Raw genomic sequence first — 23,819 nt, forward strand, 5'->3', positions numbered from 1 at the left:
AGGTGCCAGCACTAAAGCACTCTGCACATGTTCAGAGGCACTCTCTTTGTCTTCCTCATAATTTCAAATCTTTCCATTTCAGTATGTCCTGGGGCTGAAGACCTGAACCTAAAGAAAGGGGGAGGCTCTCAGGCTGATGAATCGAAGCCTTGCCAAAAGAGCCAACTTTGGGTGTTTGCTCCCCCGTCACCTCCAGAGCTCTGCTCATTCACACACACAGCTGAAGGCGGGCAGTTGGCATCCTTTGACTGGCGTCCTTTTAATGGGCACCCAGCCGAGGGCTTGTTAAGAGGCTGAGTCCTCCTGGTGCCCACCTGCCTTGGGAGAAGAGGATTAAATAATTCAGATTGCCTCTGGAGAGCAGCCAGCTGCCCCTCCCCTCCTCTCCCCACCCCCTCCCACCCCCTCTCTTCCCTGCCTCCTCCTGCCCTCGCGTCTCTACCTACACAGTTCCCCAACGCAGCAGGAATGAGATTTGAGCTCAGCTACCCTCAGTTGCCTTTCGCAGAGAGGGAAGTTGGCACCGGGCACCTCTGCTGCTGCTGCTGCTGTTGAGGGGGGTCCGTCTCTCCCAGGGAGCTGGATCCAGAAGGGGGCTGGCAAGAGATCCAGAGACCCCCATCCCCATCCTTCACAAGAGGGGCAGAGTGAGTGGGGGGCACTCTTCCTTGGCGTAGGCTGGAAGAAGACACGGGCTCTGCTACAATGGACCCGAAGGAGAGGAAGAAGATCCAGTTCTCTGTGCCTGCTCCCCCTAGCCAGCTGGACCCCAGAGCGGTGGAAATGGTAAGGGGGACGAGGGTTAGGGTCAGGGGGGGCGGAAGAGGCGGCTTGGGACTTAGGGATCAAGTTGCTGGGAAGTGTGAGCTGGCACTGATTTGCCGGAGTCTCTCGCAGGCAATCTTTCAGCTTGCAATGCAAATAAGCACATCCAATGTGCTTCATGTTCTAACACACACAGAGAGACGGGAAACACAGGAACTTCGGTCTAAAATATATATATATTACAGGGAAGGAAGACTTGCTGAAATCTGTGGGACTTATTTCCGAGTCCTCAGATTAAGCGCGTCTATGAAATGCCCTTTGTACGATGCGTATTTCTTATATCGAATGTGTGTGGCTTCCACTCTTTTCTGCTGTGAGCATTTTAGTGCTCCTTTTTTAAAAACGTGTTAAGAGTTTTCTTGTACTTTGCATCATTGCCGTTTTAACTTTGTGTAAGCCTTCCCAGAAACCTGTTGAAGAGCGGGGTGTATGAACCAGCTAAGTAAGAGAATTTAGTATTTGAAGCATTGTGTATTTACGTAGGGATTTAAGTGACTTGCATGCAAGTAACACCTGTGAATGCAAGACCAAAATGAACTAATGAACCCAACTAGGAAAATACAGTTAATGCATTGGAAATGCACTTTATTTCCTCCTTCCACAGGTGCACACACACGCCCAGGTGTGCACTGTTCGCTCTTCTTGCACAACCACCCCTGAATCCAAGCTTATTTATAAAAAGTAGGCACTTTTATCCCACGATGGCCATTTAAGTATACATTCCTGCACACCCCACATTCAGTGTGCGTCCAAACTTTCTTTTCATGCATTTATTTTTACTCCAATGAGCAAATTCTCACATCAGATGCAAATCCCTGATTTTCACACTTGCCTTTGCGCTTTTTGCAATTTCACACTTAAACCATGCAATCACACACATACACACACAGCGAAGAAATCAACACTTTGAAAATTGTAACTTTTGTCCACTTTTTTACAACCATGGTTTCTGGTCCTTATGGCTTTGGAAACTTCTCAGTGGAAGTGTGAGGACAAGTCCTGGTGGAATCTCTGAAATCAGAAACAGGGCTCTTAAAAACAGGATCTCCAGAGATCAGGGGGTGGAGCATCTGCTCTCTACTCTTTGCTCCTCCCTGTGACCAACCGAAGAGAATGTGCGATGCAAAATAAGCAAATATATGTGTGTTTGCAGATGCCCACTTTTCCAGAATTTGAGTTACCTAGATGCAGATTTCACTCTCTCTCTCTCTAATTAGTTAATTCCACATGCCCACGTACTATACATAGCCTCCGGCCAGAAGTTTTCTGTGAGTGGCGTTGAGCAAATAAGTCACTGGCTTGCAAACTCTGTTCACCATCCATAAAATGCCAATACTTACAGCCTATCTCTTGGGTTTCTGTATGTAAGGATATGCACACCCACATCCACACACGCATAATCATAATGTAATTTGCACACTAAAAGTGCTACAGAAATTACAGTGGTACCTCGGGTTAAGTACTTAATTCGTTCCGGAGGTCCGTACTTAACCTGAAACTGTTCTTAACCTGAAGCACCACTTTAGCTAATGGGGCCTCTTGTTGCCGCCGCGCCGCCGGAGCATGATTTCTGTTCTTATCCTGAAGCAAAGTTCATAACTTGAAGCACTATTTCTGGCTTAGTGGAGTGTGTAACCTGAAGCGTATGTAGCCCGAGGTACCACCGTATTATAATTTCTAGAGCCACGATCTAGTAAGAAAGATGCACTTTCGAATGTGAGAGTTAAGCACGTGTTTAAACCTTTCTCATGGAAACTAGTGGAACTTAACTGTATCAGTGTTGAGGCTATCGACTGTACAGCATTGATGGATTGCATTTATAGACCATCTTTTTTCTCCACAACAACTTTGTGAAGTAGGTTAGTCTGAAAGGCAGTGAATCTTCCTTTCTTTTACACACACAGAGCATGGGTTGGCTAGTACAGGGGAAGAATTACAGAATCACAGCCTTGTAGAGTTGGAAGGGACACCGTGGGGCATCTAGTCCAACCCCCTGCAATGCCCAGTGTGGGGCTCAAACCTACGACCCTGAGATTAAGACTCTCATGCTCTGCTGACTGAGCTATCTCAGGAGACTGTTAGATCTTGGTAGCAACCAATTCCAAATTCCAGAGGGGTACTAACAGCAACCAAAGCAAAGGAGAATCTTTTTGGACCTCTGAAGACTAACCAATATATGGCAGCTGGCGTAAGCGGGGAATGGATTATAGAAAATATCTTGTCAGATGCACAAAGCTGTCAGCTATATATGCATACATTCCATGAGTGCAGCTGCACAAAATTGTAAATATAAAATGCCTCTTGCAGTGGGTGCAGCTTAACGGTTAACACCACCTGTGCTGCTTTAAAGGGTCCAGCCTTCTCCAATAACCTCTTACTGCAGTGGAGGTAAAGGTAAAGAACCCCTGGACAGTTAAGTCCAGTCAAAGGTGACTATGGGGTTGCAGCGCTCACTCATCTCGCTTTCAGGCCGAGGGGCATGGGTGGTGCTGTGGTCTAAACCACTGAGCCTCTTGGGCTTGCCAATCAGAAGAGGCTCAGTGGTTTCAGACTGTTAGGTTGGCAGGAGCTGGGACAGAGCAACAGGAGCTCACCCCATTGTGCGGATTCGAACCGACAACCTTCTGAGTGGCAAGCCCAAGAGGCTCAGTCCGAACCCAGCAGTCCAAAACCACTGAGCCTCTTGGGCTTGCCGATCAGAAGGTTGGCAGTTCGAATCCATGCAATGGGGTGAGCTCCCTTTTCTTTGTTCCAGCTCCTGCCAACCTAGCAGTCCGGAAGCACGCCAGTGCAAATAGATAAATACCGTAGGTATTGCTGTGACGGGAAGGTAAACGGTGTTTCCGTGCGCTCTGGTTTCTGCCACGGTGTTCCGTTGTGGTATAGAAGTGGTATAGTCATGCTGGCCACATGACCCAGAAAGCTGTCTGTGGACAAGCACAGGCTCCCTCGGCCTGAAAGCGAGATGAGTGCCGCAACCCCGTAGTAGCCTTTGGCTGAACTTAATCATCCAGGGATCCTTTACTGCAGTGGAGAAACGAGCCTTCGGTCTTCCTGGGTCTTTGGCAATGGAGTCCAGTCAGATGATGGCAGTGCCTCATCCTTGAGAGAGGTAGGCAGCGGACAGATACTGGCCCTACAGGCTTATGAATAAAATATTGGGGGGCCCTGGTAAACCCCACCCAGCATAACTGATCACATGACACAGCACACACACATCATTTGAATGGCAATACCAGTGACGGATTTACGTATAAGCTAAACAAGCTATAGCTTAGGTCCCCACTCTCTTGGTGGGCCCCCAAAAAATTAAAGAAAAAATAACCTGGATATACATTTCCAAAATACAAGATAAAAAACAAATAAAATAAAGCCAACATACAGCAACAGTGTTTTGTATAGGCTCCTATGATGTAAGTAATGGGCCCCACCTGCTAGCCTGCTCCCTAAAATATCACTGGTTTGCTCATTTCTATATACAGGGTGCCTGCATTCTGCATGGATTGGTTGCATGGCAACATGTGCAAATGGCTTTAGATACTTATTAGGTCCATAAATTACCATATAGCATATATTCAACACAAAAAACAGCAACAATTTGTTGTTGACAAAGGACAGCTGGACATATGGAGGGCCCCATTACCTTCAGTAGCTTAGGGCCTCATCAAACCTGAATCCGGCTCTGGGCAATACCCATCAACCTTGGGGGGCTCAAATATTTTATGGGGGACCAAAGGGACCTTGGATCCTAGGAGTTGACTCCTATGTCTGAAAAGGGCTGTCCCCGAATGCCCTTCCCCTTCTGCACCAGGGTCTTCACCCCTAACCCCTGAAGATGAGGAACCTGACTCCAGAGTCACCATGACAGAAACACGTGCTGATAAGAAGGTGGAGAACATCAGGAAGTATTCTTTGTTTCACATTCACGATGATTTGTTCTCATGATGCTCTTGGGGTCGTCACACGCAACCCAGCTGCCTGCTCCTGCAAAGTTTTTTAGAGTTGGTCACATACTTCCTGTCCAATCGGTGCACATACTGTAACTCCTTGATGAAATTCCATAACTTTTCATACTGCATATGTTCTGGTTTATTTCTGCCTTGCTTTTGTTACACTGTAGCCCCTCCGGACAGCAACAGCACTGGGGGAGAATCGTGGAACAAATGAAAGCAGAATAAATCCACTCCCTACAATGCCCTATGATTGTGTCAGAAACATGTTGCAGAATACGATAAAATGGAGGTAACCTGAAAAGCGATGGGATTTCAGCAAGAGGTTTCCAAACAGGCAATGATGGAAAATGAAGTACAGTGGTACCTCGGCTTACATACGCTTCAGGTTACATACGCTTCAGGTTACAGACTCCGCTAAACCAGAAATAGTGCTTCAGGTTAAGAACTTTGCTTCAGGATGAGAACAGAAATTGTGCTCTGGCGGCGCGGCGGCAGCGGGAGGCCCCATTAGCTAAAGTGGTACCTCAAGTTAAGAACAGTTTCAGGTTAAGAACGGACCCCCGGAACAAATTAAGTACTTAACCCGAGGTACCACTGTAGTGTTAGCACCCCAAAACCTTTGCAGCCACAGGCAAGATTAGCAGGGTAGCATATTATTATTATTATTATATGGCTGCCCCAATATCATCACAAGCACAAATAATGATGAATGCACAGGGAGGGGAAAGGAGGCCTCGAAGGGGGGGGGCCTTAAGTGTTCCTAGGGAAATTAAAGTCCTTCCAACTCTTCCCCACCCCAATGCTTTCTCGTATGCTGAGCAGCATAACAATAATATATTGAATTATGAAGAGCTGAGCTGGCTGCTTCTTTCCTCATTCGCATCTGATGTGTCTTTATTTCCTCCCCTCTGAGCAGCCAATGGAGACCAGCAGGGACCCAGTCCTGTTCTCTGGCATGCCAGGGAGCTCTTGCCAGCCAATTCAGCTGCCTCCTCCCAAGAAGCAGGCATGGGCTCTCTTCCCAAGCCACTTATGTAGCTGAGGGAGGCATCCCTGAAATCCAGGCACCTCTGGCAATTACCTAGGGCTGTGTTAAAACAGCACTTTATTCCAGTTTCCTTACCTGATCAATTTTTTTTGCCTTTTACATCTTCTTCCACATTAAGTAAAGGCCACTTCTGGCCATCTAGCAGAATTTAGTTGACATTTAGCACTCATTTCCCTGTTAATTGCTTTGTCCGCAACCCCGTTAACCTGGAAAATTGCAGTACGAAATGTGGGGTGGTGGTGGTTCTGGCATAGAGGTCCTCCCTGCTGTGTGAATCGGGGGGGGGCAGAAGTGCACGTGCACATGAAGGGTGGTGTGTGTGTGTGGCAACGACGTGTTCGATGACGTCCGCTGTTGAGTCACACCACACCCACCGGTGGGAATGAAATGTAGAGCGGCAGGGTGGTATATCGGTCAAAAAGCCACAGTTTCGTAATGCAGCAGGTGATGCAATGAGAAACAAATGTTATGGACAGGGACAGAAGTGCTGGCATTTCAGCTAGGGAGACAAATGCAGCCTCTATAGCTCAGTCGGTAGAGCAGGAGACTCTAAAGCTTAGGGTCGTAGGTTTGAGCCCCACGTTGGGCAAAAGATTCCTGCATTGCAGGGGGTTGGACTAGATGACCCTCTATGACAATGATATGATTCTGTGGTCCCCCATGTCTGAATGCACTCTAATTTGCATCTATGGCCGTGGAAGGAACAGGAGAGGGAAGCCAAAAGCAGTACCTTAAATTGTGCCCACAAGGCTGAAGGAGGACAGGGCATGGGGGAAACTGGCGGTCCCAGTGCTCATTCCCAAATCCAGGAATGGGGCCCTAGTTGCAGCTCCCAAACATGCTCAAAGTCTTGTCTCACAGAGAAGACCTTGCGGTACCTGGCTTGTGAATTTGTACAGGCAAAATTGGCGGGAGTGGTGTGTTCTCAGAACCTCACCCTTACAAAAAAAGAAGAAGAATGCATTGCCCATCTTTTTCCTTCTCATATTCCTCTGCAAAACTAACAAATCCTCCATATGATTTCCGTTCCAGATCCGCCGACGAAGACCAACTCCAGCCTTGCTGTTCCAGCTGTCAGAAACATCATCCCCTGGTGAGTCTTAATTCTTCTTATCAGGCCAGGATGGGGGAAGGAGAAGAGGACAGGTGGCCTGGGGTGTGGACCAGACAGGCCTTTGGCTTTTCTTATATCCTTAGGTCCACAGTGGCAGCATTTGAATATGTATGAACATTCAAAAGTGGTTTATATCAAGTCAGAATGTTGGCCCATCTAGACCAAGAGTGAGGAACCTATGGCTCTTCAGAAGTCACTGGACTACAATCCCATCATCCCTGACCATTGGCCATGCATGCTAGGGCTGATGGGAGTTGTAGTTCAGCAACATCTGGAGTACAATGTTCCCCGTTCCTGATTTAGATCCTTCAGCTGGAGATAGCAGGGGTACAGGCAGGGGTTAGGGAGGAAAACAGGTAACAGACTGTATGGCAGAGACCTTCTTTTGCCAAAAAACAAAATCCAGACACTGTTTCCTTGAGAACAACAACAATTTTTTAAAATATTTTTGGGATAAGCTAAACAACCTTCCTTCCGATTCCTGTTCTCGATTTATAAAATCTCTGCATGTGTATGATAAGATGCATACTGAACATTTCAAAATTGTTCAGATGCCTGTAAACCCCAGTAACCCAAGGCTGTTCTGGAGCTGTTACATTTGATTGGCTTGGTTTTACAACTTTTTTTTTTTTTATTTGTACAAACGACGTCAGCCGAAGAACTCTGGTTACAGAGCAACTCAGAAATACAACGCTATAAATCAGCAGTCCCTTACCCTGCTCCCCCCCTCCCCAAACAACCACACCTCTGTCAGGTTGGCTGGTAAAATCTCCAAACGGCAGATGAATAGAAGTTAGAAGCTGAGAATTTTGTGGTTTAGGGATGTAGGCAAATGCCTTGTACCAAGCCAGATGATTGGCCTGTCTTGCTGAATAAAGTCTACGTCAGCCTTCGTCAATTTGATGCCCTATTGGCGCTTTCAATTACAACTTCCTTCAGGTTGGCGAAAACCGGTAGGTGCTGACTGGCAACTTCTCAGACAGGGATCCTTCCCAGCCCTACCTGGAGACGCGGGGGCTTGAACCCGCTACAGCCTTCTTTATGAACCCCTCAGCTGTGACCCTTCCTCACCTAGTGCGTTTGTGGCTGGGGTGAGATCCGGCCTGGAGTCTGGCCAGTTCACAGTCTTAGCTGCTACAGTACATTAGCTGCTTAAAAATAAGTGATATACTGCATAAACACACGCTAAACAACTTAAAGATTCAGAAATATTTTGTAAGGAAAATGTAAACTAAGAACCAAGGAAGGGAAATACCACCCCCCCAACACGGAAAGCAGAGGCAACTGCCAGCTGCTGCCCCCCGCCCTCCCCATAACAAGCCTTGCTTGTCAAACTGCATTGCAAGAAAGCTCATCGCTGGAGTTTCTTTCTGTGCTCAAGGTTCCATCCAAGCAGCTGGAAAATAAGACTATGTTCCTCAGTATCTCTTGCTAGAAGTGAACAGCCTTCCAGCCCTTGGTAGTTCCTTCTCTGGACAATAGCCTCCCTTGTTGTACAGGGACAGGCAGGGCATGAAGGACAGAATCTACCTATTCCACGGGCTGATTCCCTCCCAAGGAACTTTCCGCAACACATCCTCCAGCTATGTTTATGTGGCCAGGAAACTTTCACAGTCGGAACGGTGGGTGAGCAGCGTTGTTGCTTAACTGCAGCTGGAATTTGCCAGTGGTTGGCTCCGTTCCAGACCTCAGAGTTGGGCCCCGCGAGTGCAGTTTCTCGCAGCGCACATTGGGGTGTCTTAACACACAATGGCTTAATTTCTGAAATGAGACCTTGCGTGCTTCCAGACCGGGAGGCTTTATATCACACATAGTGTTTATGAGTCTGTGATTGACGTATATTTCGCAAGACCTCTGTATTATTATTATTATAGGATTATTATACATGCACTGTGCAGAGGTCCTGAGCGAACACTTCCTCTGAGCTGCCTTGTTGAAATTCAGACGTGTCTTTAGTAAGCAGCAATAAGTGGAAATAGGTAAAGGCAAAGGGACCCCTGACCATTAGGTCCAGTCATGGCCGACTCTGGGGTTGCGGCACTCATCTCGCTTTATTGGCCGAAGGAGCTGGCGTACGGCTTCCGGGTCATGTGGCCAGCATGACTAAGCCACTTCTGGCAAACCAGAGCAGCGCACGGAAACGCTGTTTACCTTCCCGCCAGAGCGGTACCTGTTTATCTACTTGCACTTTGACATGCTTTCGAACTGCTAGGTTGGCAGGAGAAGTGGAAATAGACACACTTAAAAATCGAAGAGGAGTGTGCTGGATCAAGCAAAGCATCCCGTTCTTACAGTGGCCACCCTGTGGGAAACCTGCAAGCAGGATTTGACCAAAAGTGCACTCTCCTCTCCTGTGGTTTCCAGCAGATGGTATTCGGAAGCATTGCTGGCTTCAACTGGGGAAGGCAGAACATAGATCATAGATCATGGCCCTTTCCTCCACAAATTTGTCCAATCCTCTTTTAAAGCCATCCAGGTTTGTGGCCATGCCTGCCTCCTGTGGGAGCCAGATCCGTAGCTGAACTACACACTGCAGGAAGAAGTACTTACCGTATTTTTCGCCCCATAGGGCGCACCGGCCCATAGGGCGAACCTAGTTTTTTTTGGAGGAAATAATTATTTCCCCCCCCAAAACCAGGTCGGGGAACAGCGGGATTTTGTTGCTCCGCCTCCCCGCTGTCCCCCGAGCTTGTGGGGCTGCCTGATATCTGCGCAAAGCCCTGGGCGCGCTGTGCAGCGCGCCCCCGGCTTCAGGATGCAGGCTGCTATCCGCAAGCCTTGGGAGCCCAACAGAAACTCCCGTGGAGCTCCCAAGGCTTGTGGCGAGCTTCCTGAAGCCTGGAGAGCAAGAGGGGTCAGTGCGCACCGACCCCTCTCGCTCTCCAGGCTTCAGCGAAAGCCTGCATTCGCCCCATAGGACGCACACACATTTCCCCTTCATTTTTGGAGGGGAAAAAGTGCGTCCTATAGGGCGAAAAAGATGGTACTTTTATCTGTCCTGAATCTTCCAGCATTCAGTTTCATTATGGGGGGGGGGGGCTTTCTCCATCCACTATCTCCATGCTGTGCATCCCATAAGGAACAAAAAAGGCTAGGTTGTGCTCAGGTGAGGAACAAACAGAAGCAGCAGTGTGGTGATGGAGCCCACCCACAGAAATGTCACATAACAAACAGCCCGTCACAAAAATCTACTTGTGACTGTGGACATACACAACAGGTCATTTTATCCAGGTGAAACCACTAAAAGGCAGACACATTGGTGGCGGCGATATGTCCACGATGCAAAAGCATCTGAGAAGTTCTGCAACAAACTCCCATCAGTGTCAGGGTCTGGGCGGAAGAGGAATGGTGCAGACCACCTCCCCAGCCTGACCCTTCCAGAGAAGAAGGAGACAGTTCAGAATGACAACAGAAGTTTGAGGGAGGTCACACCTCAGAGGCAGATGAAGGGAAAAGCTGGGAAATAATGGGAGAGGAGGAGGAGGAAGAAGAAGAAGAAGAAGCAATAGGGGAGAAACAGCTGATGGACTCAGTGTCTTTAGAAAGCATTCAAGACCCGCCCCCTTTCTCCCAGAACACGGTGGGCCTTGAAAGTAGGAGAGCAAAGAGCTCAAAGGCAAAGGGTATTTTCCAGCACCCATAGCACTGACTCATGAGGAAGTGGGAGAGACGGAGGGGATGGGGTTTCACCCAGAGCAACGCCATTATTCCGAGAGGCCACACTCTCAAGCCTCTCTGTGAATATTGCATAAATGCAGATGGTTAGGACTTTTCCTTGTTTTGTCCATTCCTGGCAACCTGCTGCGGGAGTTGGATCCTTGGCTGCCTGACAATCAGGATGCACTCCTAGCCATGTTCATGCAGAGGTAACCAGAGGTGGTGCCCATGGGTGAAGATGTGCCCACAGAGACCTTCTGTGCTGTCCACGCAGTCCCTTAGACTTGAAAGAAGCAACTCCTTTGTAGCCAGTAAAATAGGTGTGCTTGGTCCCTGGGTGTGGGTGGTTACCTATATTTTTTACCTATTTGCAAATGTCCCCATGATTGGCGACCCCTTGCTAACGTATTCCCATAAGCCAGGCATGTCCAACAGGCAGATCGTGATCTACCAGTAGATCACTGGATGTCTGTGGTAGATCACCGGTAGATCAGTGGCTACCCCCAAAGAAGCTAAACAACTTTGGCTCCCCTAAACGGGGCTTTCTTCCCTAAAAAAAGCTCAACATCTGAACCACCAAAAACAGGATTTTCCTTCCTAAAAAAAGCTCAACGTCACTTTCCTCCTCCCTAAAGAAGCTCAACAAGTTTGACCTGAACCCCGCAAAAGGGGGTAGATCACTGCCAGTTTTTAACTCTGTGAGTAGATCGCAGTCTCTTGGAAGTTGGCCACCCCTGCCATAAGCCATTGCTTTAACTCTGGAAGATCTAAACTCCAGGTGGTTACATACTGGTGATGGAAAGGAGCGTGTGAGATGCAGGATGCTGCCTTGTACCAACTCAAACCACTGGCCTATCCAACTCAGCGTCACCTGCTCTAACCAAGCCGTGGCCCTCTGGGGATTTCAGGTAGGAGTATTTCCCAGCCCTGTCAGAAGATGCCTGGGCCCAGGCCCTTCCATAAACAACGAATGTGCTCCACCACCGATCTGTGGCCCAACGTACAGAAATGGGTTCTGCGGAGCTCAGGCACATTAAGCAAGGTTGCGATCTCTTGGGATCATGGACACGTTTAATTGGAGAGGTTCTTCTTCACACTGAAGATCTGGGCAGCTCATAACCAAGACACAAACAGTATTTTTTTAAACGTGAAGATAATTTTCAGAAAACAAGATACACAGAGAGAGCATTGTTTATCCCTGGCAGTTGAACATTTTTTCCAAGCCAAAAGGTCTGGCAGAGGCCCAGGATGAAACCTGGGTTTTGGCTAACCACTGGAGGGTGAGTTCCAGAGTTCCACCTTTCTGAGTCCTCTCCTTGTTCTAAACGCCATGCTCAGCTGATCTAAAAACAGGGATGGGAACCTTGTAGCCCTCGAGATGTTTGCCGGACTACAACTCCCATCATCCATGGCAATTGGCCTTGTAAGCTGGGGTTGTTGGGAGTTGGAGTCCAGACAACAGCTGGGCAGCCAGAGGCTCTCCACCAAAAACAGGGTGGGGCAGAGTGCCCAGATGCTTCTTTAAGGAGCTAAGGAGAAGAGGGCATTTCAGCAGTCAGGCTTGGTAATGAAATGAAGCTCTACCCCATCCCCATACAGTACCTTCCAACATTTCTCCAGTGAAATAGGGATTTCCTATTAGATAATAATAATAATTTTACTGTTTATACCCCACCCATCTGACTGAGCTACCCCAGCCCTTCTGGGTGGCTTCCAACACATATAAAAACATAATAAAACATTAAACATTTTAAAAAACTTCCCTATACAGGGCTGCCTTCAGATGTCTTCTAAAGGTTGTATGGTCTCTTATCTCCTGGGCTTTGGGGTTGCATAACTCCATACCTCTGACGTTTGTCTGATGAAAATAGAGACGTCCTAAGGGAAAGCGGGACATTCCAGGATCAAATCAGAAATTGGGATGGCTTCTGAAAATCTGGGACTGTCCCTGGAAAATAGGAACAATTGGGGGCGGGTCTATGTTCCCAGTTGCTGACATGGGCCTGATTTTGAAGAAAGGCCTGTGCGTTGGATTGCGAGAGGGGTGGCTTCTCCACAAAAAAGGCACAGTTACAAAAGACTATTTGGCTTTCACTGACTTATGCCCACCAATAGCTCCATTCATCAGTGGACCCCATGAAGCTGCAACCGGGAGGCAGCTGCTCCCACGCTAGGCATAATGGATTTAACCAGGTTATTACTGCTGAATAGGAGGTAAAACATTCCAGCCTGGTTCATAAATCCAAGCAGCTGAGCAGGTACTCTCTGAACACGACTGCAGGCAATGCCATGCAGGAAAGCTATTTGCGTAAGCGGCTCACTGTGCTGTTTGGGGTGGTTTAAAAACATGCTGATGAGCTCCCATGGTTTGCAGAGGCACTGTTGAAATCAACCCAATGCGGGGAGCCAGTCACACAAATAGATTGCTGTGCCAAGCTGCCTCCGCACAGCCAAGTTGCCAAGCGGTCACCTGCCTGGTTGCTTGAATGCATGAATGAGACGCCCTGTGCCACCAGCACAACTTTGCCACAAAATGCCTATGAGCGTGAATCAAGTCCTTTGCACCTCTCCCGGTGTCCTGGAGCAGGCCTCCCCAACCTGGTGGCCTGCAAATCCCAGCAGCCACCATCAATGGCCAGGGATGATGGAGGGTGTCCTCCACAACATCTAGAGGATGCCACGTTGCGTATTTCTGTCTCAGATTGCGGAAATTCAGATTGCAATTCTACGCCTATCTGTTGTTTGCTTTTACTGACACTGCTCTCTTTTCTTGTTTGTTTCTTTCTTCACCCGCTCGCTGCAGAAGACGAAGGTTCTCCATACCAGGTCAGTATCACCAGTTATACATAGGAGAAGAAGGCATGCAAAGGAAAGGAGCAGTTGGGTGAAAAAGGCTACAAGGGCATATCTGGTTTAATAGTAATTCCTTGTCCCCAGAGATTCCTGGAGATGTTGGGTTGCCTGTCATGCTTATACAGTCATACCTTGAGTTACAGACACTTCGGGTTGTGCGATTTCGGGTTGCGCACCGCGTCGAACCCGGAAGTACTGGAACTGGTTACTTCCGGGTTTCGACACTTGTGCATGTGCAGAAGCGCTAAATCGCGACCCACACGTGTGCACACGTGGCGCTGCGGGTTGCGAACGTGCTTCCCGCATGGATCACGTTCACAACCCGAGCGCCCACTGTATCTCAGCTTTCTTCCATCCTGATGGAATGGCAATTTGCACAGGCAGGATTCCTAGGTGCTGTGGTGTGCGGCAAAATTTTTCGTAAGGGGAACAGCTAGGGCCAGAGGCGCCAGCTTGCAAGTGCAGTCTAAGGTCAACATTGTGCACGCAGGAGTATTGCACCTCCCTCCCTAAACAGGGCAGAAGCTTCCTGGGCTTTGGGAAGGCGGTGCCAGGGCCGCTGACAGGATGCCAGAGCTCTGCTGCCACCTTCCCAAAGTTGGGCAAGCTTTGGGAAGGTGGCAGGAGGGCTCTTGGACCCCATCAGAGAGAGAACCAAGTAGCATGTCCCCATTATTCTTTTTTTTATTGGTATACTAAGTGCCTCTTACTCAAGACCGGATTTAGGTTTGATGAGGCCCTAAGCTACTGAAGGTAATGGGGCCCTTTATATGTCCAGCTGTCCTTTGTCAACAACAAATTGTCACTGTTTTTTGTGTTGAATATATGCTATATGGTAATTTACGCCATGCAACCAGTCCATGCAGAATGTAGGCACCCTATATATAGAAATGAGACAACCAGTGATATTTTAGGGAGCAGGCTAGCAGGTGGGGCCCATTACTTACTTCATAGGAGCCTACACAACACAAAACACTGTTGCTGTATGTAGGTTTTATTTTATTTGTTTTTTATCTTGTATTTTGGAAATGTACATCCAGGTTTTTTAGTCTTTAAATTTTTTTTGGGGGGGGCCAAAGATTGGGGCCCTAAGCTATAGCTTGTTTAGCTTATACATAAATCCAGCACTGCTCTTACTCAGCATTGCTTGGGAATTCTAAGAAACCAAAAAATCAGTGCTGTGCAAAAGCTTCAGCCCTCCATCTTAATTTAAAATGGTGCCCCATCGTATCCAAACATGGACAAAAACCTGCTTCTTGACCTCAGGAACCATCATGAAGACTTTGGTTCGGATATCTCAAGAGGTGTCCAACTGCATAAAGCACAGACAGCATTCCAAAATACACAGTAAATTTCACAGTAATGGCACGCCAGCTTTCTTTCAGGGAAGCTTGTTCCCCATCATTGATCTCATTGGCTACATAATGATAGGATTCTGAGGTGCCCCAGTTTTCTCCAGAACACATTCTGAAAAGCATTGCTGCACTATATTCTGGAGGAGTATGTTATACGCCGCCCAAAACGGTGTGCATTTTCACTCTGCACGTGTGTGTGTGCCTGCCTAGGAAGGAGGCTGCTTCTGAATAAGTGCAGGGTGCTTACTACCCCTCAGTGCTGTTGCGTAAGCACAGCCAGCCTCCCCCTCCAAGTATCTATGGGTGTGAGGAGGCAGAATTCCTGAATATGGAGGAGTGGTTGACTTCCTTACTGCTTCTCTGAACAAAGGCTTAGAACATTTTAAGGTGAACGTGGAAATCAAAACTCCGGCTTTTATGCAATCAGTGGGTGGGGAAATGGTTCTGCTTGAAGAATATTGCATTTTCGCAGCATTCAAGCTTCTGCTTGCATGAGTCTCAGAGACAGCGCATGAGAGCCAGTGTGGTGTAGTGGTTAGGAGCAGTGGATTCGTAATCTGGGGAACCAGGTTCGCTTCCCTGCTCCTCCACATGCAGCTGCTGGGTGACCTTGGGCCAGTCACACTTCTCTGAAGTCTCTCAGCCCCACTCACCTCACAGAGTGTTTGTTGTGGGGGAGGAAGGGAAAGGAGATTGTTAGCCGCTTTGAGACTCCTTCGGGTAGTGATAAAGTGGGATATCAAATCCAAACTCTTCTTCTTCTTCTTCTTAAATGGGGGGTGGGAATTGTTGGTTCAAGGTGAATAATTCTCAAAATAGGGAGAGGTTGAGGTTTTGTTTATTTGCTAATTAGTGGATCAGTGTATTTATTTGTTTATCATTTGAGTATTGCTAATATTGCTCGCTACTATTTATGTAGCTTGTGCCCCCCCACAGATGTTATATGTAAAATTAATGTATGATATGATACCCCCTTTCCCCCTATAATATTATGTATTGTGTATTTTTCTTTGCTGTAAATCACTTGGAGACCTTCAGATGCAAGCGACTAATAAGTTTAATAAATGTTATTATTATTATTAATAATAGTGAGCAACTCAGGTTTTATCTGCACCTCTGCTTGCCCCACTGCTCCCCCACCCCTAGGGAAACCTACTCTTTGGTGCTAAATCCAAACAAAGGGCAGTTGGGTTGTCTGCAGACTGCCATTTGTTCCGATTTAGCTCTAAAGAGTGAGGGAAAGTCTGGAAAGCATGGGACAAGCAGAAAAACACTTGGACCTGTGCTTTCCAGGCCCAGGACAAACAGGAGTGTGGACGAGCCTTTATCTTTGTGCACTGTGCTGAATAGCAGCCCTTAGCTAGCAAAGAGGAAACTCACAGGAGAGCTGGAATGAATTAACCCAGGAATTCTCAAACTTTGTGCCAGTGCATGCTAATAAATTATTGTGGCGAGGTCAAGTAAATACGTAACAGAACCCAAAATACTTGATGAGGGGTGCCAGCTCAAATAAAATACAGTCATACCTTGGGTCGATTGTGCTTCAGGTTGAGCTCATTCAAGTTGTGCTCTGCAGCAACCCGGAAGTAACGAAGCACGTTACTTCCGGGTTGCGCTGCTTGCGCATGTGCAGATGCTCAAAATGACATCACACGCATGCACAGAAGCAGCGAAAAGCAACGTGCACGTGCGCAGACATGCCATCGCTAGTTACATTTGCTTCTAGATGCGAATGGGGCTCCGGAATGGATCCCATTCGTATCTAGAGGTACCACTGTAATCACAAGACGCAACACATGCACACAATTTGAATGGCAATGCCTATCAGCTTGGGCTGGGGGGCAGGCCCCCGCAAATGTTTTACTGGGGGAGGGGTGAAAGGACTTCAGCCCTAGCTGGCTCCTAGGTACTTGATACAGTGGAGTCTGCAGCAGTGTAGTTAGTCGCTCAGGCGCCTGGGGGCAGAGTAAGCCATCCATGGGGGCGGGGTGAGCTGGGCAGGGTAGGGTGGGGCGGGGCGCTCTGGGGGGACCTGCATGGAGTCCACCCACCGCTCCCTGCATGGGTCCCTGCTCTGAGGTTGCCTCTTTCCATCAGCCTTCGCTGGCTTGCTGATTCTCCCTCATCTCTGCAGCAGAGCGTTCAATCACACTTGGCACAGAATCACAGCAGAATTATCCACCCTCAAAGCAGGCTGCACATGACTGGCGTCTCTGCTCAGGTCGGCATTGCTCAGGTCGGCAATTCATTTAGAAACTTCAGCAGGCATCAACTCTTGGCAACCTCTGAGACAGTTGCCAGGGCCCCAGCGCTCTGGCAGACCCACTGATACCTTGGGGTCCATTATCATCATCATCATCATCATTATTCTGGCCTGATGTTCTGAAAAGCAGCAGGTGACTAGATTGAGCCCCCTTTTTCCCCCACAGTGCCCCCAACCTAATATCTCTGTGAGAAATTAAGTGTGGTTAGACCCATCAGCCCATTCCTGCTTGGAGCTAAGGAAGTCCATCGGGCCCACTGACAGAAGAGGGGGCCCACCCAGGGCCCGTTGCCCAGAGGCCCCACAAACCTGACAGACACAGGAGAGGGTAGAACCCTTTGGAGGGAAGAAATAAGGCTTTTGGAGTGTAAAAGTTTGTCCACATTTGAGCATTATTTAGCTGTTAATCAAAATCCACCCCTGCATCTATTTACATTTGTATAGGAAGCAAAACTTTGGTCTTTCCCATGCACACCAGTAGGCGATCCCTTTTGTGTTTGTCCTTGCCTTCTCATTTGCTGATTCTATTGTGCCAGTTAAGTACCTACAGGGTGTGCATATAGATAGCTGTGCTTGGGGTTTGTTTGTTTTTAAAAAAAAGAAAATTCCCCACCCAAGAAGTCTGCAAAAGACCACACTCGGGCTATTGAAAATTGCTTGTGCAGTTTTCTGTAAAGCTGAGGCATAGGAGCCAACTCCCAGGGGCCAATATCTCTTTGACCACCACCACCCCCTATAAAATATTTGAGGGGCTGGGGGCATTTCCATTCAAATGGTGTATGTGTGCCATGACTTGTGATCAGTTATTTGGTGCAGGACTGACTGTATTTTTTGCTCTATAAGACTCACTTTTTTCCTCCTAAAAAGTAAGGGGAAATGTGTGTGCGTCTTATGGAGCGGATGCAGGCTGCGCAGCTATCCCAGAAGCCAAAACAGCAAGAGGGATCGTTGTGCAGTGATCCCTCTTGCTGTTCTGGCTTCTGAGATTCAGAATATTTTTTCCCTTGTTTTCCTCCTCCAAAAACTAGGTGCGTCTTATGGTCTGGTGCGTCTTATAGAGCGAAAAATACAGTACTTGCCCCCTCCCCAATACAGTATTTTATTCAGGTTGGCACCTCTGACTGAGGGATCAAAAGTGTGTGTGTGTGTGTGTGTGTGAGAGAGAGAGAGAGAGAGAGAGAGAGAGAGAGAGAGAGAGAGAGAGAGATCTTCTAACTCTAACACACCAGCAAAAACACAGTAAACTCCATTGTGTGCAAACCCTGAGAGTGAAATCAGAATGAGTGCTCAGTGAACAGTAAATAATCTACCCTCTCTGGATGCTCAGTAAGCAGGTCGTCTGCAAGCAACTGTTTCCCAGAACGTTTTTAAGATGGAGAGGGAAGAGAAGAGCGGCACAGCTGCCCTCCTGCCACACAGGAAGGCCACCCCTGTGGCAAAGCTTACACCCCCTGTGCTTTGAACAGCAGCCTGAAACTTAAACCCAGCACGTGACACTTTTCACCGTCACTTATCTCCCACACTCAGAAAAGCTTCGCCTGCTAAATTTCTGTTTCTGTCAAGCCAGATGAAATAGATGAGGCAGCCACGCTGTCCATCGGTGTGGCCTGAATAATTGCTCTTTTGTTTTTTTCAAACTGAGACATGGAAAAAAATCCAGCATTCTAAAAGGTGGCAGAGAGACACAGGACACAGTTTGAACTGAATAATCCTGTTGCTGAGAGAAAAAGGTGGCTGACTTTGGAAAGCAGAGGTAGACTCTTCCTTTCTTCAGCTGCTAGGTATCTTTCGGGCTCCCCCATTACAGATCCTCCATGTGTCCCTATGTTCCAGGGATTTAGCTGATTTAGAGAAGCCATCCGGGTTTCTGATTTCCTGGAATGTCCTGCTTTTCCCTATTTTCATTGGAGAAATGTTGGAGGGTATGGAGTTATTTGACTCCCGAGCTGTCTGTATAGGGATTATTTTTTTAAAAAAGGTTTAATATTTTATTACATTTTTATACAGTGGTACCTTGGATTAAGTACTTAATTTGTACCAGAGGTCCGTTCTTAACCTGAAACTGTTCTTAACCTGAGGTGCCACTTTAGCTAATGGGGCCTCCTGCTGCTGCCGCGCTGCCGGAGCACGATTTCTGTTCTCATCCTGAAGCAAAGTTCTTAACCCGAGGTACTATTTCTGGGTTAGCGGAGTCTGTAACCTGAAGCATATGTAACCTGAAGCGTATGTAACCCAAGGTACCACTGTATATGTTGGAACCTGCCTAGAGTGGCTGGGGCAACCCAGTAAGATGTGTGGGGTATAAATAGTAAAATTATCATTATGGAATGGGGCATCTGTATTTTCATCGGAGAAATGTTGGGAGGTTATGCCATTATTTCAGTACAGTGGTACCTCAGGTTACATACGCTTCAGGTTACAGACTCCGCTAACCCAGAAATACTACATCAGGTTAAGAACTTTGCTTCAGGATGAGAACAGAAATTGTGCTCCGGCGGCGCAGCGGCAGAGGGAGGCCCCATTAGCTAAAGTGGTGCTTCAGGTTAAGAACAGTTTCAGGTTAAGAACGGACCTCCGGAACGAATTAAGTTCTTAACCTGAGGTACCACTGTAATAGTAAGTGCAGGAGAGGGGGGGAAACATGAAGGCCAGGGGACTGCAACAACTGTGAGACTCTGCGTTTCTTCATTGAATGCCCTTCACCTGGGCATTGCAATCTGCAATTCTGCTGCGCTAGAAGACCTTGGAATTTACTCAAACAAACAAAGAATGCCCCATTGGAAAGTCTGGCTCTTGAGCTTATCCCACCCCTCTCTCACACACACAAACACACCCAAGCCTGCAGAGAAAATTTATTCCTGCTTGCATTTTTCCATGACTTCCCCTTGATCTTCAATCACATTAAATTCCTCTTTAATATGAGACAAAGTACTGTTCTGGAATGGGATCCTGGGGACAGCGAGTCAGGAGCCAGAAGCTTAGTGCCTTTGAGAAAGACTGGCTGCTTTTCAAACTCTCCCCATGACTTGTCTGTTGTTTTATCAGATTATCCATTTAATCGCTGAGTGTGCCGCCCCATTCACCAGTTGGCAGCTTGCTTTCCCCCCTTTTTTTCTGGGTGGGGGGAGCTAAAGCCCTTGGCGGAGGTCAGACAGAATGCGTACCTTTTTCACCTGTTTCCCAACCCCAAAATGAGCAGGGAACATGGACATTTTCCAAAATGCGATCAGAGCTTTTGTCCAGTGAACAACAACAAAAAAAAAAAGGAAAGGAAAGAATTTTGCTGGTTTCCAGACCTGGATAGCTAGGTAACGGCTAACTTACATAGCAGTCAAAAACTGCTTTGAAAAAACTTTACTGCGATTAATCATCTGGGTTTTAGCTTGTTTGAGTAATTAAATGTAAAAGTTATTTCCAAAATCTATATATTTTCAGATTTCTTTTTTAAAAAGCTACTGAAATATTTAAGCTACCGAAAGAACGTGTGAGAACTCACAGTTTAATGCAAAAGAAAGGCCATCGTTTTTTACATATGTTAAAAAAAATAAAAATCCTTCCATTCTGTATTACAGTTACATCACAAGAACCAAAATAACCTCAACAAAGTGTGAACATAATTCTCAGCCCTGCCTTTCAAATATTTCCATCACCAATTAAACAACTAACACTTCAGTTGCTTAATTTTCTGATTAAAGGCTGCAAATTTAGTAATGCAGAACTTATGTATTTATTTATTTATTTTTAGTTCCATTTAAGAAGCCCTATCTAACGCCATAAACATCCTCATTCTCTCTGTGAACTGGAGTTCGGGGAGGAAGTGGGGCCAGTGAAATGACCTGCTTTGGGCAGCACCAGGGAAGGGAAAGAAGTGGGTGGGGAGGGAATAGATAAAGGCAAGATTTGGTGTCTAAAGATGCAGCAAGGAGACATTTCAGGGGAGGAGACTTTCCCAAGGGCTCTGCTTCGGGTCCCACCGTGCCTTGGGCCAGCACTGGTGAGAAGGACAAAAGCAAATTTTCTTTTTCAAGAGAAGTACACTTTCTGCCACTTCTCAGGATCATTCCTGGGACTGTTTCAGCAGTAACCCTGCTCCTGCTTTTCCCAGAATGCCTCTGTCCACACCACACCTTTCTTTTCCCTGAGGTAAACAGGTGTCGTCACTATCCTCTAAGTATTACCGATGTGGGTCAACTGCCCTGTGCCAGATGTTCCTCCTTGGACATTCTCCCTACACCCAATAAAACTATTTACTGTTAAAAAAAAGCTTTACATTGTTTTTTGTTGTTGCAGCTGTTCACAGCCACTGTTCCCTCCATCTGCTGCTGCATTTATTAACTTACGATAATGTTTATTTCACTACTTATTATTACATTGATATCCCATTTCCCCTTCAAGGGAAGCTCTTTGCTGTGGCACATGGTTCTTCCTCCTTCCCCATTTTATCTCCAAAACAACCCTGTGCGGTGGGCTAGGCCACTGGCCCAAGGTCAGCCAGGTAGCTTCATGGGTTGAGTGGGGATTTGAACAATGATCTCCCCGGTTCTAGTCTGACATGCTAACCATTACACCTCATAGGCTCTCAGGGGTGCTAACTTGAATAAAATATTGGGGTAGTCCAGGTAATAACCGCCCCTGCATAATCGATCACAAGATCACATAATCGATGCACGCCATTTGAATGGCAAGACCCATCAACATGGGGGGGGGCAGCCACTTCAAATTGAGGGTGCGAAGGGACCTTGGCCCCTAGGAGTTGGCTCCTATGAAGGCTCTCCCCCTGTCAAAGTGTGTGCATGTTTTTAAAAAATAATACTTATTAACTTTCCATTTTATAACATAGAAATACAATCTTGGTTTTTTCACAAAGTTCATGAGCTCAAAGGAGCTCGAGTGATGTGAAAAAACAAAGTCAATGTGTATTTTTAAAGGCTTTCTTCTCCATCACCACATGATCCCAGCCGATCAGGGATAATGTTGTGAATGTGATGGTGTCATTAGCACCATTAGGTACTGCATTGCCCTCTTTCGTGGCATGAGGGGAAAGTAAATGCATCTCCACTGCCGAGGCATCATGTTCAGCATGCTCTTCCTTGACATAAGACGCTACAGTGAAACTATCACAGGCAATGTGTAGGCCTGGTTGTCTTGGCAACAAGGATGCCTTCTCCCCCCTCCCATCAAATCCTCACAAACCTTTTTGTATGATTTTTTTCTCCGCCACCCCTATCCCGCACGAAAGATGGGGCACTTGTGTATTAAAAGCAACTGCCTGTCTCCTTTTGGCTCAACGCCGCTTTCCAAATCTGTTGTGGTTTTGCCTCTGCGCTGTGCATGAGGCAGTCTTTCAGGCAAGGTTTTGAGGTTGCCAAGAACAACATTACAGCCAAAACAAGCATTGCCAAACAAAGGGAAAACATGTTTAAGGAAAACCGAAGGTAATTCCAGACACTGCAAAGGAAACTTAAAAATAGCAACTCTCCCCTCTCCCTTTGTTTTATTGAGACACCCTGAACAGCTACAGGATGCTTCTGACCCTATAAAAATTCTCTTGGGGAGTCTTTGTGGTGTGTTTTGCTTACACTCATCTGACCAGTTACCATATTTGGCATTGGGAAGGAAAGTTCACCAGTGTCAGATTAGGACACCTCTGTGTCTTTCCAAACAGGAAGTCGTGTTATTGGCCAATGGGGCCAAGATTCCCATTCCTTGGAATGAAAGGCGATGCCTCAGTCCTTGCTGGAAAGTAGACTAGCAAGAGATCAAGAGATTATCACAGTGACCACTTGCAAGGAGCCCATAACTAGGGATTGAAAGACTGGTCAGTTTCAGTTCTCTCATCTTCCAGTCTTAAACCCAGTTCTCCAGGTTTCTGGAGCAATTTGTTTTGTTAGAGAACTGTTTCACAAAATTCGGAGAAGTGCAAGTTTTGAAGGATAGCTGAGTTTTGGCTCTCGTTTCGTTTCGGTTTGATATACATGTCCTTAACTGCAAACTGAATTGAGTTTCCGATTTCTCCCGGTGACATGGCAGTAAACACTTACGCAGAGCTTTTAGGGCATAGCAACATAGAACGTTAAATGTTAAATGCATCATGGATATTAAATTATAGGAATTAGGGGTTCCTTCCAGACAGGTGTGTATTGTGGGCTGACAACAGCTCCTTGTGCATGCAACTTTTTGGCAGAGCCCACGCAACGTCATTAGTATCAGAATGCCAGCCCCTGTTCTCCCTGTAATAATAATAATAATAATACTTTGGATTTTCCCATTCTAGGGTAAAACATCTGGTGGTGCTCTCCAGAAGTTGTTGGACTACAACTCCCATCATCCCTGACCATTGACCTTGCTGGCTGGAGGCTGATGGGCATTGTAGTCCAACAACATATGGAGGGCACTATGCCACCTGTCCTAGCCTAGACCCGTTTTTGTAATATTTAGAAAACAAGCTTTTCGAAAAGCCTTGCAGGCAGTAGGCACCCCTTAGAAGTGCCTTCTTCCTTTCTTGCTCTTATTATATTATGACTGCTATATTATCGAAAAACATGGTGCACTTTCCCTGCATCCGAATTATCATTATAGTTACCTGCAGTTTTATGCAGATTTTACTGATGAACTCATCATCACATTGGCATTTATTTGTGTGCCCCTCCACAGGAGGTCTGGAGGGTGGCAACACAAGAATGGGCCTTTTCTGTGGTGACTCCCATTTTGCTGAACGTTCTCCCCTGGGAGGGTCACTTGGTTTCTTCAT

The 23,819-nt window shown here is 47.0% G+C and overlaps 1 protein-coding gene across 1 annotated transcript in view; it reads left to right on the plus strand.

The window, feature by feature from the left end:
• Nucleotides 1–423: 423 nt before the first annotated feature.
• The window catches only part of PPP1R1B (protein phosphatase 1 regulatory inhibitor subunit 1B), a 50,726-nt gene continuing 27,330 nt past the window's right edge, over nt 424–23,819 (plus strand). The window contains exons 1-3 of the mRNA XM_083470273.1: nt 424–786; nt 6,859–6,919; nt 13,401–13,423. Coding sequence (XP_083326399.1) covers nt 706–786; nt 6,859–6,919; nt 13,401–13,423 — 165 coding nt within the window. The 5' untranslated portion in view covers nt 424–705. The remainder of the gene's footprint in view (nt 787–6,858; nt 6,920–13,400; nt 13,424–23,819) is intronic.

Source organism: Podarcis liolepis (assembly GCF_965112155.1).
Source record: "Podarcis liolepis genome assembly, chromosome: 13".
Taxonomy (NCBI): Eukaryota; Metazoa; Chordata; class Lepidosauria; order Squamata; family Lacertidae; genus Podarcis; species Podarcis liolepis.